Consider the following 14,984-nt stretch of genomic DNA (forward strand, 5'->3'; position numbering starts at 1 on the left):
ATCAGTAATTTGCAAAATTCTTTCTGAGGATAAAAACTATAATCTGTCCAAAAAATTTCAATTTTCTGTAAAAGTGTGTAGTGCATTTTCATAAAGCTGTATTTTTTTAAGTCGTTAAATTGGTTTTTAGTAACCTCATACTCATTTTCAATTGAACAATTATTAAACTATAAAACAAAATTGCACAATTCCTAAAACTGTAGTCTGGAGTTTTACAGTCTGCTATAAAGTGCTGTATTATTATAATACACCAAAGACGCTCAGACTATTAAAACTTTTTTTTTTTTTAATGAACCATAAAATACTTTATCATTGATGAAATAATTCTGAAGTATTATGCTCTTCAACAGTATACATGCACAATATTTTGGTCTCATGAAAAGCATGCTAATCAGAAACCCACAATTTAAACTGTAATTCTAATAAGCAACATAAAACATGTCACTATCTTTCAGGAACAGGAGTTTATTACACCCAACTTCAAGCATTAAAAATCAGAGTATTGATCATTAAATATAAAGTCCAGTCTTACAGAGAGATCTCCATGCCAAAGAGACTGATTGTTAAGCACTGGTGATAACAACAGAGATGTGATTACTTTCCTGTTGTAAAGTTTTAGCCTTTATTTCACTCCACAAATCATAACTGGTCTTATAAGGGGGCCTGATGTTCAACTCAGAAGTTCAACCAAGCCTGGTAAATGAGAACAATTTCTTCCTGCCTGCTGATGGCTGCAGCACTGACAGTGATATGATGTGTCTGAGCTATTGGGTTTGATCCCTGGCCACATCCTCACACTGCTCCTCTCTGCTCAAAAGGGAGCCAAAGGATTCCCTGCATTAGACGTTCATCAGCTGCATGAATCTCATCTTTAACTTCAGCAGGTTTTCAACAAACCTGAAAACAACCTATCTTGTGTGCTTTTGAAACTCTTTGGAAAAGAAGGCGAAAAGCTCAGTCTTGCTCTGAGTGGGAGAACCCACACCACCATACCATGAACACACACACGTGTCTGTGTGTGTGTGTGTGTGTGTGTGTGTGTCTGTGTCTGTGTGTGTGTGTATGTGTGCACATTCCCTGCCAACCAGCCTCTGGCACTGGGATCCTCTGTCTGCACAGCAAGGCAGCTGGGCTGGGGCTGCTCTCCTGCCAGGATGCTCCCTTCAACTCCTCTGGATCTTGCAAGAGTCATGCAGTAAATGACTACAGTCTCAGGGAATTGTGCAGCCACACTTTCTGAGGAGCCACTCTAGCAGTGAAATTTTTGCCCAACGTCTGGGAAGAACGATGAGGAGGACTCCATGATATCAGAAGGCTAATTAATTACTTTATTATACTGTATTATTCTCTACTATATTACACTACATCTAAACTGAAACTGCACAAGCACTCAACTGAACAAAATCTCATGACTGTCTGCTGACCGACTGCCTGGACACGCGCTTGGCCCTGACAGGCCAAGGAAACAAAACACCCTCACTTTGGGTAAACAATCTCCACACTCTATTCAACTTTGGCACAACACAGGAGCAGCAAATGAGATAAGAATGGTTTTGATCATTCTCTTCTCTGCTTCTCTCCCTGCTTCTCTCAGGTTCAGAGAATGTGAATGCCACACCACTCCAGCATGGTGCTGAAGAAAACAAGGATTAGCCCCCCTGAAGCCAGTGTCAATGAAATCAATGGACAAAGCAGTATCTGTTGTGGCAAAACAGAATTTTGTTTAGTGCTCCCTAAATCAGAAGTATAAGATTAAAGATGAAACTTCAAGTTAGCCCTGGCTGTCAGATCTTAATCTCTATACACAAAGCACTCAAGACTTCTTTAGGTACAAGGGACTTGCCACTAAAGCAAATTAAAGACATTGCTTTTTTAGCAGAAAAGCTGCCAATAAGTGTTCTCTAAATCACTCTTACCAGCAGGCCGACCCCATTATGTCAGCTAATCCTTGAAATACAGGAGGTAGATTTAAATCTTTTCATAGAAAACATTAAGTCTTTTTTTTTTTCTTTTTTTTTCTCCTTTCTTTTGGTTCTGGCACAGCACTGGGACTTTCTTATTGTTGTCCATCTTTTGCCCCTGACTCTATCTTTCTGTGTAGCTGGAATGCCCAGAGGAAGAGGTCCAAGCAGAACTTTCCCAAGGGATGGAGCAGGCAAGGCATTTGAAAATCAGTGCTTGTATACCACGAAAAGTTCACGGGCTGTGTGAGGGTGCCAGGTGTATGGGTGAGTGAAGTGTGGTGCTCAGGGGATAAAACAAGCTTTGTCTCTACCCCAGTGCTCCATCCCAGCAGCTGTGCCTTTCCCTCACCTACACACTGCCTGTGCTTCCTGCTTATGCTCACCCACCACCCAATTACCAGCCCGTGGAGATCCACACCTGCTGTGTCCTGATCCTCAGAACGCTGCACAGGAGCTTTTAACCCTCTCCAAACATCCACATAATGCTTTGAATAATGGTATTTAGCACCTGGGAAGCAACATTAAGCAGTTAGAGAGGGTACTTAACCCACCAGATTAGCAGCTCCCTGCACAGTGCTGAAGGTCTGCACAGACAGATCTACATGGCAAAAGCAGAGTCATTTTCTGTCTCAGTCACATTTAAATCCTGCTCTCCTCAGAGTAAGGTGAGCCCTCTCTCCTGTTTTTGTCCTAGGATTCACCATTTTAAGTATTTTTTTTAATCGCTAGTATTACATGAATTTGTGGAAAAGTAGCTTGCATTATGACCCATATCTGCTATAAACATTCACTGATCTTACATGCAAATAGAAAGAACTGATATATTTCAGTATCCCGGTTTCTCTTTTCCCACGTTCCCCACAAAATATTTGATATTTTCAGTTTCTATCTCATAGTTTTTAATTTTGCTGCTGAGAGCATAACAGTATTTACATACTGGACTTGTCTTCAGTCCAAAGGATCATGTATCTCAATTATATCTGTCCATTGCTACATTCTTCAAAAGCACAAAAACCTTAATTCCTCTTTGAATCCAAAGCAAAAGCACAACATAATAAATATGGGAAAACAAAGTATAGAGCTAGCTAGCAAGACTTCGATGCATGTATTCACTTAAATGTCCTTAACCATCCTGACTTCTACAATTTTTGTATTTTGTAAAACATCCTTTAAAATATTATAGAAAACCCAGTGTGGAAGTCAGAGTTTTTTATTTATCTCTGCAATGACCCAGGAACAACTGGTTTAATCTATCACTTGAGGTTCATTTCATTATCATCCTTCAGGTCTATCTATCTCTCCTAAATGCAAAGGCAGCCTTTTTTTGAAGAATACATGGTGTGAGTACACATCCAAACTCATTCTTTTGTCCCTTTCAAATAATCCAACACGATGGCTCAGGCAGTGGGGGTAGGACATGAGACTGGAAGACCAGAACCATTTTTTGACTGGCATACTGAATGCAAGTTATGACTAAAAATGAAGGATTAACATATATGTCAGTTAAATAGAAAACATCAGAGTGAAGCCACCAGAAAAAATGATAGGGTTGGCAATTACTTAATAAAATCTGCCTGTATAAGGAACATGTTGTTGGGATTAATCTTCCTTTTTGTTCACAATACTTTATGTTATTTTTATATGGTGCTGAGGATTCTTTGCAAGATGTCAAGCACTTCAAATATACGTAAATTTAGCATTTCATATAAACCTAACTACTATTTACTGTGTTTATAGCAAACTCTGTCAGAAGTCAGGTTCATAAAAAGAGCTTAGAGGATTCTTGGCATCTTCCTGGCAAAGATAGAATGCTGATTTAATTGAGGGACAGAAAAAAAGAATATCTTACACAATCCATGCATATGTAAACATGAAGTAAGCAGATATCAGAAATAAAGATTTTGCTGTATCAATTTGAAATAAGACAATACCCATAATAGGATGAATTGCAAATTCTCATAGCAATGATAAGTTCAAATGAAGAACAACTAAGCAGCATCACTAAAATAAGTATTATTTTAAATTCCACATCTTCAACAGGTTTTTGAAGTAAATATTGAGTACAGGTAAAGAAAAAATATCTCATATTTTCTTCAGGCATTCACCACCTTTCTGATTCCCAGGTTTGCTCGTACAGGAGAACAGGGCACAGCAACAAAACCATGGGTGCACTCCTGCTCTTCACATGACCATTCTGAACAAGTCAGAAAGAAATGTATCAAAAACTGCTCAGTCAGTGGTGCTCCTGGCAGATTGGGTTAGTGCCCTGTATTTTACAGCCCCGGGAGGTTGGTATTTGCTCATTTCTGTGGCATATTATACTAATCAATCACTTCCTGCTCTTTCTTCCCTTGCTGTATTTCTTCCAATGGCAATTTATACTAATCAATCACTTCCTGCTCTTTCTTCCTTCGCTATATTTTTAAACCCACTAACCAGAATATGCAGCCCTGTTGCATCTCAGTGACCACTTCCTCTGCCACTGTCGTTCTGTGCTGAGACTGATGCTTGTAATTTGACTTTTCACAGCATTCAGGCTATATTGCCTTTTAGAAACCATTCAGCTCAGCTGCTAAGCATATAAAAAAGCTTTTGGCTGCACTAGTTCATGTTTTGAAAACACTACAAAGGCATATTTTCATGGGAGGAGAGGCTTGGAATGAATACCCTTCTCCAAGTGCAATATGAATACCAGTTCTTTTATAAAATTTGCATTAGGGTTTAAGTCTCACATGCAAAGTGGCACCATACTGTCCAAAAAAACATAGGTTTCTTTTTAAAAAAATTGTGGGCTTGTTTCAGCTCTGTCTGTAAGTCACTTTTTGAAAAATGCATTAAAATATTAGAGCTTTGTTCTTTGTATTTCAGTTCTGACAGAAGGAAGTGGTAGGCACAGAATATTGTGCTTCACAGGTATAAAACTGCTTGGTTCACATAACTTCAGTGATGTTTTAGTGCAGACTTTATCTACAGTTTCTACCAAACACCAGAGATCATTTATTTAAAGGAACCTATTTTCCCCACCAACCTTTATTTCTTGTGCCAAGTACATCAGGGGGTACCCTTGGAGTCAGAGCACAGCTTTAAACCAGAGCTGATAAACTCATGTGGGATGTGACTTCAAAATGCCGCAGTAACAGGAGGAAGGAGGGAAGAATTTAAGTCATTTTCAAAACACAAGAACATCTATTCAGGCTTAAGAAACATTTGCAAATTCAAGTGAATCCAATGGGATTTGTGATCACTTGGCATTTCTTCAGTTCTTTATTTATTATGTGTACTTTGGTAGCATCTGGAGGCCTGACTCTACAGGGGGCTGTACAAACACTGAAGGAAAATGTGATCTCTCCCATAACACAACTTTTTAATATAACATGAAGTGACTCCATAATATCCCATCAAGGTCTTGTTCTAAATACAAGATATTCCAAGTTTCAGGTTTAAAAGGCTGTGTTTCTTTCAGCATATTTTATTTGTTTAAATGACTATTGCAAATAGCCACATATGCCTCCAACTGTCTCTCTTATCAATAACTTACAAAGCTTAAATAATAATGAATGCACAGATGAGAAAAAGAGAACTAAAACAGAAGGACCTAAACTCAGCACCCTCCATCATTAACCCCCTATACTTTGTGACTCTGTAATGTCCCTCATGTTGATACACATACAACTTTCCAATGCAAAATAGATGCAGGAACTGGAAAAGGATAAAGGAGAGAGAGCAATGCAGAAAAAATTAAGAAGCAAAACATACTTCTCAGAAATAAAATATTTCTGGTTCAGTGGACATGGAACCATTTAATATTAAGAAAACAAAGTGAAAATTTTTTTTTAATAGGAAGTGAAAAATCAATGCTTTAACAGTGAAATCCAAAAATACAGAAAAAATTATCTTAATACCAGCTGAGACCTTAAAGCTTGGACATGTATATTTGTGTCACACAGCAATTTTCCTTCTGTAAAGACAAAAATAAACAGGACAAGCTGATCTATCCCTGCTTGACCTAATTTTGTATTTAAACCACCAGAAGTTTTTACAGCCCAATTCCAATCTGGCCTAAGGATGTTTTCATTTTACATTTCCTACTACCTTCTTCCTGCCTTGGTTCTGCTCTCTTCTCCTGCCCAAGTCCTTCAATCTTTCAAAGAGCTGCAAAAACTGTCCTCAGCAAGTGGTGAGCCTCCAAACCCAGAATCAACGATCCACTATCAATAGCCTAATTTAAGTGTCAAAGAAAATCACTAAAGCCACTGGCCAAAATCACATCATGACCCCGACCTCAGTTCAGGAGAGTGCCTGCTTCAAAAAAGTTTTATCTTTGTCCAGCTTCTTCAATGTGTAGCTTGCAGCACCATATGTTCTCTAATATACAGACCTACTCAGCCAAAAAACCTTCTTGAGTTTAATGCCAATAACATAAGAAAGAAGGCAGCAGGACATGCTAGCTCACATTAAGGGTTTCCTCTGAATTAGGAGTACTCAAGGGATTAATTTAATCTGACATATCCTGGCAGGATTTGGAGAGTGCCACATTCATATTCAAACCTGTGATAAGAAATTAAATACCATCCCCTGTTTCTGAGACAGCGAGGCAATAAAGTCCACTTTGAGATATGCAAGTTCCTGATTTAAAATAAGAGTGTCTGACAGCTCACAACATATGCAGCCTGTAACTACACCATGGGAATAAACAGACATTCCAGTTCAGGCAGGCATCTAGTTAGGCAGTGCGAGACTCCTCGACAGGTATCTGTGAAAAACTTTCATTTATGCACAACAACAAGCAGAAAACTCTCTTACCTGCAGGTTTGCACATGCTGGTGAATCATTGTGGGAGGGTATTTCGTTGTTGGTGGTCTCTGACCCTGTGTTTCTAAGTCTGGAAGCTGTCGTAGTTGTGGCTGTAGTGGTCTGTACTGGTAAGATTGGCTGCCAGACATTCACATCAGTGCCATTGCCAAAGGCCTGAATTGCATTTTCTGTGAAAATAAATTACAGGCAATTTTCTATTTCTAAAAAAAAAAAAAAAAAAAAAAAAAAAAGGCAAAACGCAGAACTGAGTTGTTTTTTATTGCTGTTATTATTATTATTACATTTTAAATGTGCATTTGTAGAAACTCAATTTTATGCTGAAAACTGTGTCTTATTTTTGAACCTATCAGAAACATGAATGGAAAATCTGGGGTTACATAATTATTTGGTGCAGCCTCTTCTTTGTAATGTTTCCAGTAATTCTTGACAGAAGCTTTAAGACTTACCACAATCATATTTGTTACCATCCAAAAGACTCAAAAATTTATTTTCAAGATTAAAAATACAGTTTGAATGTCATGTCCTAATTCAGGCAGGTGAAGTTACAGAGCAAACTACAAACAGGATAAATATTTATTTCTACAGCTTGTTGTAGTAAAACTAATATGCCTATAACTACAAAATAGTTTAACTAAGGCAATCTTTTCCTCACCCTTTTCAATCAAAATCTGCATAATTGGGTGAGGGAAACATGGTTAAACTAAAACTTTAGAATATAAAAGTTAAAAAGCTTATCACAGTTTCACAGGATTAAAGAGTGTGTTTATAGCAAGAGTAAATTGGTTGGAGTTTTTTTATAAACAAATAGAAAAACAGTTCTTAATCAGGTCTTTGGGGATTCAACAAGGATTTGGGGATTTCTTATTTCAAATTCTTTGTACAAGAAATCAAACAATTTCACTGGGGACTAATATGTGGAAGTTATTAATACTTCTTCTCAGTGCCATTCCTTGCCTTATAAAATAATTTACATGTAATTTTCTTCTGAAAGAGATGTATTTTATTCTGATATTATTTCTCAGAAGTTCAAGATGCAAAGAGAAGAACTTATAAAAGGCATCAGAAGGAGCTGCATTAATGGAGACAAAGTAGGAAGCGGGATGTGATAAGTTTTCTTGTGTTTCCTTGAATAAGGCAATATAAAAAGCAGTATTTCCTAAAATCACAGTAACTCTTTGTTTCCATTGTTGCAAGAATGGCCACAGAAATACCTGCAGTCCTCCCAATTTTCAAAGTAACAAGCAGCCTTTACAATTAGTCTTCAATTATTTCATACAATCATATTTGATGATCCTTATGAGTCCCTTCCAACATGAGATATTCCATGATTCTGTGACAGAATCACAAAATTGCTTGGGTTGAAGGAACCTTTCAAGGTCTTCCAGTCCAGCCCTGCTCCAATGAGCAACTTCAACTAAATCATTGCTGTAAATGCCCCAAATAACAAGTTTATTTTCCATTTTGAAGGGAGAATATACTGAAAAACAGACTAGTAAGAAACTCCTAGTTTCTTCCTACCATAGAAAAAAAAGTTTTTGTTCTGTATAAAAGAAGTGGGAAGGATTTCAATGACATTTTCTCCAGGCATCAGAAGGCTCACTAATGAAAATAAAAAATTTTAAAAATTCGTATTCTGTGTGAAAGACAAAACTTTGTAGAACATCCAGAAACACCTTTAATTTCTTCCTGAAGAAGACATTATCTTGCAGCTAGGATGACATAATTTGTCTCTCAGTAACCTCCAATGTCTTTGATTTGTCTTCATTAATGCTTTTGTACTGATGGCAAAAGAAAGGACAAGGAATCACTCTGTCTTTATGTTCCAAAAGGAACCTGCAACACTCTAGAAATTAATTCATTCACAAATGAATAAAATCTAGGTACTGCAATAGATATAAATGGCAACTGCCATTAGGCTTGAAGGTCTGATGGCATATTGTTAAATTTTACCCCTCCTAAAGTTTGAACTTTTTTCTCTTTTTCTTTTGTTAAATGAACTTGAGTAATTGATTTGTTCTTCTTTGTGCACAGACCTCCCTGTGCCTTCACAGCAATGGTGCCTCTTGAGAAGCTAACAACGGGGATTTTCAGACCCTCAAGTAAAACAGTGAGCCCTGCCCCAGCATCAGCTCAAGTCTGTAGGGCTGGATGGGCCAGTCTGGATTACTGAGTTCATTTACTGTTTTGGGGAAAAAGCAATGATGTCTGCTTCTTTGCATTAGTTGATGAAATATGACTTTAAAAACCACTTTTACTCTCAAAACTCCTGCTGGAAGCCTATTTCCTAACTTTAGTCTGATGGTTAAAAATTTTCCCCTTTTAAGCCTAAAAATGCATGGCCAATATCTTCCTTTTTGATCATATGCCAACACTGTCCTGCAGGTGAAGTAATCCCTTCCCCTCCCTGGGCTTGCCCTGATAATGCAATTGCAGAGGACAATCACGTATCCTTTCAACTTCTGTTCTGCTAGGCTAGGGAAGCCAAGCTCTTTTGGTCTCCTCATTCATCTGAAATTAAAACTCTGATGCACACTCCACATCATCCAATTATGCTGCTCCAGGCAGACAGGAAATTTGAAAAGAGAACCTGCCAAAATCAACTCCACTGAGCCATTCTGAAATTTATAATAGTCCCTAATTTGGAAGTGAGTCCGACAAGAAAAAAAAAATCAATAATTTAACAAAATCTTTACAATAGTTACTATCCAGGCTTGTGTTAAAACCAGGCATCTGAGATCCAATATCCTAAAAAAAATGAAGTTGGCTGTAAATTGCAAGCACAATCCAATTTATACTTACTTATGGCAAATCCTTCATATCCTAAAATACATGTCTTTTTTATATGAAGTTCTTAAATTATACAGAAACCCCTCAGGTGTTGCAATTCCATGGTAAAGATGCTGCCTCACTGATAGGCTCCAAATATGACCTGTGTTGTAAACACATTTTAATATCATACAACTTTGGGTTCTATTTTTGTTTTTCCAAGAGCTTCTCATGTTTGAAATCATGGCCATAAACCACAGCATCAGGTGTATTTGCTCATTTTTTTAATTTTTACACCTACAACAGAACCACGCTCAACAAAGTGATGGCCTCGATGTGTCGTAAGCAGTAAAGGAACTCCAGAAAACACCCTGCAACACATTAGAAGACACCTAATTTTGTACTCACTAAGGCATATGTTGTCCTGGAAGAAATTCAGGAATTTCTTGCACTCCTCTTCGTCGTTGCCACTGTTGCTGCAGTCGCACCACGGGGCCACGCTGAGGCTGCTGGAGTCGATGTAGTTCGGTGTCATCACGGTGCCTGTCACCAGAGCGAAGCACAGCACTGTCAGCAACCCCTGCACTGGAACATTCCTGCCACCCTGAGATGGCAAACAGCCCCTGGGAAGCCATGCATTCGGGGCTGGATTCACTACACAGACCCACAGCAGGGCTCTGACCCGCAGATCTGACAGCTCCTGGCTCCTCTCAGCCTCTGACGCCCAGCCCTGTGCTGCATTTCACACCCTCTGCCAGTTGAATGCAATCACTTTAGGGACTGTAACACGACTCACACCTTGAAGACACATTTCTTCCCTCCAAAAAGGATTCCCACAGAGACCTGCATCAGCAGAACTGACAGGTAGAAAGCCGTGGCAGAGGGAGGGATGGTTTGGGAGAAGGTGAGCTCCTCTTTGAAGGGCTTTGCTGCCAAATCAAACACACGTGGACTGGGTCCTTAGAGCTGCAATTAAAAATCTGATTTTCCTTCCTTGCTTGTGTTTTTTCTCATTGTAATTCTAGCTGCAAATAAATGGCTGAAATGGTACCCAGACCTGTGCTTCCTCCTTGAGTCTGCAGCCAGACTGGAAAAACATTTCTGAAATGCATGAGCAAGGAGAATGCTGGTGATGCTGAGGGGAGCCCTACCTCATCTTGATCAGTGTTAACCCCAGGGTGCTCATGCTAGCAGAGTGGGTTAGGATGATGAACAGAAGAAAAACCAGCATGTGTGAAGAGGTACAGCAGATTCTTGCAGGTAATAAATTGTAATTAATCCTGCTGTTTCACTACTTCTTCAGTAAAGTGATTATTTCCTAAAAATTGTCAACAACTTTCCAGCCACAGGGTCATTCTAACTCTGCTACAAACTCTCAGGCAAATATTCTCCCATTTATAGGCCTGCTCAAGGCAACCAAGATTAAATGAAACCAAAGCAGGCATTTTGTGTCCTGAAACATGTACAGCAAGTGTTCATCACTCATCTGGATCAGGAAACTGTTGTATGATGAGCACTTGCTCAAGCCAGTAGTGTCACTGAATGCATTACCCCAGCAGGTCAGATATTTCAAATTTTCCTAAGGATTGACAAGTTCCAATCTTTATTTTATTTGTCTGACCAAAACAGAAAAATTAAATGAAAAGGGGAAGGTATTCCAGACCTGAACAGCTGCCAGCTGCTTCAGGGAACATATTCCTCACTCGATAATTTGCAATTCTAGGACAGGTCATATATTGTGAGGAAATGTGATCACATCTCCTCAAAACTGACATCAAAGTAGTCATTAAGAAGATGGAATAGATGAAGGACAAATGTTAGAGACCCAAAGTGTACACTAGGAGAGAAAATTTGGTCCATAGGTCTAGGGCCCAGCAGTCTGCAATAGCAGACGGGAAAGGGCTATCAAACATTAAGCTAAAAAAAGGAACATTAGAAATAACACAAATCACAGAGTGATGTCTAATAGCCTTTCAGTCACCAGGCAGTGCTGGGAAATGAACAAATCAACATGCAAACTGCCTCATATGTGACGTGGGAGACAAAGGACAACAGGCACTAGGGCTGGCCTGAGGAAGACAGTAATGGATGTGAAAATAAATGTGGTCTTATTGTGAGATTCACAAAAAGCATCTTTTCCCTTGTTTTGGGATGTTCTTAAATTCGACTATACTCCCATACCTTTGGCTTCCTGCAGCTTTTTTTAACAGATAGTTGCACTAATAATTGCTTGAATTCTACATGAGATTGGTACATGAGTAAACAGCATGGTTCAAAATTCATTAAATGGAGATAGAGAATTTAGTAAAATAGGCAAATTTAATTTGCATTGTTAATGAAAACTGGACAGTAGATAAATAAGAAGAGGAATGATGTTAAATTAAAATAAAACACATTAAAATGTCTCTCCCTCATCCATGTGGTGGTTCAGAGCACTATTTCAGCCTTGCAACATGATCTGAAAAAAAGTGTGAGAAAGAGAAAATCAAGAGTATTTTGCAAATGGAAAGAAAATAGTAGGCTGAAAAGAATTCTAATTAGTAAATGCTTAGTTGAAGGGTTGAAAAAACAGAAAGATACTGAGGAAATTAAAAAGGTCACTGAGGTAAGACCTTCTTATCACAAAGAGATAATAAGGTAATTAAAATGGGTTAAGACAGGGGTTAAAAGTGTAACAGATACCAAGGTACAATTAGGGTTGATGAATACAGGAAAGACAGGACAAGGAAAGTGTGTACACAGCACACAAACTGTGCATCCAGCAAAAACAGAGTGGCTGAAAGAGCAGCTAGTAGAAAATCAGTCTGTCATTTAAACCTGGGGGCAGATGTGAACCCAAGCAGATTATATGCTTGGTTTCCTGGGGTGGATTTTCTTTTTTCCCTGCACCGTGTGTGCCTTTCCCTTCCCTCCCCCCTCCTCTAGCTGACATCTTGGAAATTCTGCTGATGGACACTAAGGGATCAGAGAAACCATGGTAAAATAGGACATGCTTGGATTTCTGAGCTCTAGGTATCAAACAGCTCTGGGATGGTCTCAAAGCCAGCAGTGAGAACTCCACATTTTAGACAAAAGCAGAGCTGGACTGAACACAGCCCAGAGGTTGCTCAAATTAGGGTGAATTAACAAGGAGATGGATGGTGAGTCTAGGAGAAGAGACAAGGGGCTGAAGTTTCTTTGGCCAAAATCAAGTCCAGCTTATTCACACAAACTCTCAGGGAATTCCTGGGAATAACAGGGAATTTGGATGGATTTGGCTCGAGACAAGGGAAAATGTGTCAGAAAGTGAATGCCAAAGCAGACCTTGAAGTCAGCACTTAGAGCAAAACTTAATATATGTGGGAGTGCAGAAGGTCCAGATGGGTTAGCCAGGCTGTAACCAAAGCACTGACTCAAATGTGGCTATCCACAGTCTCCTTTTATGGTGATTTTTTTTAATATTTTTTCTGAAAAAAACCCAACTTATCCTTATGCTACAACAAGGAGCCTAAAGCAATGAATTGAGGTTTTTCAACTTCCTGTAATGTGCACACATCTTTAAAATTATATATATAACACCCTGATGCAAATATTCAAGTAGCTTCTACAGAATGTTCTCCATTTGATTGATAAAGCCCCTCATACAAAAGCTGTGACTGGCTCTATTTCCATCTCAAGTCATGAATTTTAGGTGAGATTCCTCTACTTTCAGTGAAGTTAACCCTCATTTACAACCCTGTATTGGAGGAAAGAATCACATTCACTGTACCTTCTATAGAGAAGCCTCAGTTTCCTGAACAAAGTCTGTGGATTTTTGCTACATTTAATGAAATGGCTAAGCTAAATAATATTTTATTTTAATGAACAATAGTTCATCTTAATTAAACTGAGATCCTGAAACCCCTATGGACAAATGGATCTATAGCAGCTTCTTACCCACAGTCTAACTCTTCATCTTGTGTTTTATATCTATCAAGCAGACATTTGAAAGATTATACTGCTGATTTCTGCCTTACTCCACTTTCACAGCAGATTGATATCAGAAGCAGGAATTAACTGCTTCAGCACAAGAAACGTTTTGGTAATTTCTAGATTTAATAGAATTAGTACTAAGAACCAAAAACTCTCTAACACCAGTCAACTCCTCTTTTGCAAGTCTCCAGGGGGTGGCAGGAAGGAAGAAAAATGTGCATCTTCCCTTTGAAAAGTAGATCTCCTTTTCATTTAAACTCCTTAGGCCCCCATTCCACATTTCTGATGTGTGACAGTTTTGCAGCATGGTCATCCCCAGCACCACAAGAACACCTCACAAGAGAAACTGGGTCATCCTTGAGGTTAAACTGAAAAATGAAACCAATAGAACTGCCAGCAAAATTCTCTAGGTCCAGCAAGAACTTGGCAGCTCTTAGCCAGAAGTATCTGTTAGTTACTCCTTGCCAGCAGCCAGACTTCTTAATCTCATTGACAAGATCAGATTTCAAGGCTGTTCAGTTCTCTGTTTGAGAGTCAAATGACAGTCTGTCATAACTGCTCAGATGTTATAGCCTTTGCATACTGTCTTAATCTCTTCAGTGGTAGAAGAATATCCTTTGAAGCCATCACATCTCATTTTACCCATTGCCACATGGACTTACCTCACTTGTTAGCTGCTAGAGTAATAAGAGTGGTAACAATAAGCCACTGAGGATAGCTTTCAGTCATTTTCCAGCAAACCCAACCTATTCTAGAAATATTTTCATTTCGATCTTATCTCCAGAGACATTTATTTAACAGCAGGATCAGCCTCAGGGCCTCAGCTGGCACCTTCATGCCCAACAGAAGGGGATATTACTGCACTGCAGCAGGTGCAGGCTGTAAGCTTAAAAACATTTTATCTGGTGGCCTTTAAATTTATTTGTTTCGGAGTTTTGACATTCACTTATTATTTATTGCCCAACTATGATATTTCTACAACACATTCAGCTTCTTGACATGATCTCTCTTTTTCAGGAATCAAATATTGAGTGTGGCATGTGGAATCTTCTATAAAGGCATCCTTGTGCCTGTTGACACTCAGGAAGATGACAACAAACAAAAATAACTACACTGGGGAGGGAAGAGGATTTCAGATTTGGTCTCAGCTCAACTCACTGACAGGCATCTCTGAAAACACTTGGAGTGGACAGAAGGATATCACGGAAAGAGTAGCAGCTGGAATTGATAAAAGGCTGGATTGATCTATTGTTTCATGCCTCAGATCCAGGTACCTTTCTCTGAAGGTGTTTACCCAAACCTGTGATGACAGCTGCAATATCAGCCAAGCTGCACTTCCACTTGTTAACTTCCTACTCCTCACTCCTGTCTACATTCAACCCTCTAAATAAGCTTCACTTTTAAACTTGCATTTATTTCAAATCCAAGCACCTTTCTCTCCTTACCTTCCATCCTTAATTTTCTTGTCATGTACAAGCTTACCCCAAG

At 38.8% G+C, this 14,984-nt stretch overlaps 1 protein-coding gene across 1 annotated transcript in view; it reads right to left on the bottom strand.

The window, feature by feature from the left end:
• The window catches only part of GFRA1 (GDNF family receptor alpha 1), a 137,469-nt gene that overhangs the window by 23,696 nt on the left and 98,789 nt on the right, over positions 1-14,984 (bottom strand). Inside the window, 2 exon segments of the mRNA XM_064431414.1 lie at positions 6,768-6,946; positions 9,954-10,088. Coding sequence (XP_064287484.1) covers positions 6,768-6,946; positions 9,954-10,088 — 314 coding nt within the window.

Source organism: Passer domesticus, chromosome 8 (assembly GCF_036417665.1).
Source record: "Passer domesticus isolate bPasDom1 chromosome 8, bPasDom1.hap1, whole genome shotgun sequence".
NCBI classification, from domain to species: Eukaryota; Metazoa; Chordata; class Aves; order Passeriformes; family Passeridae; genus Passer; species Passer domesticus.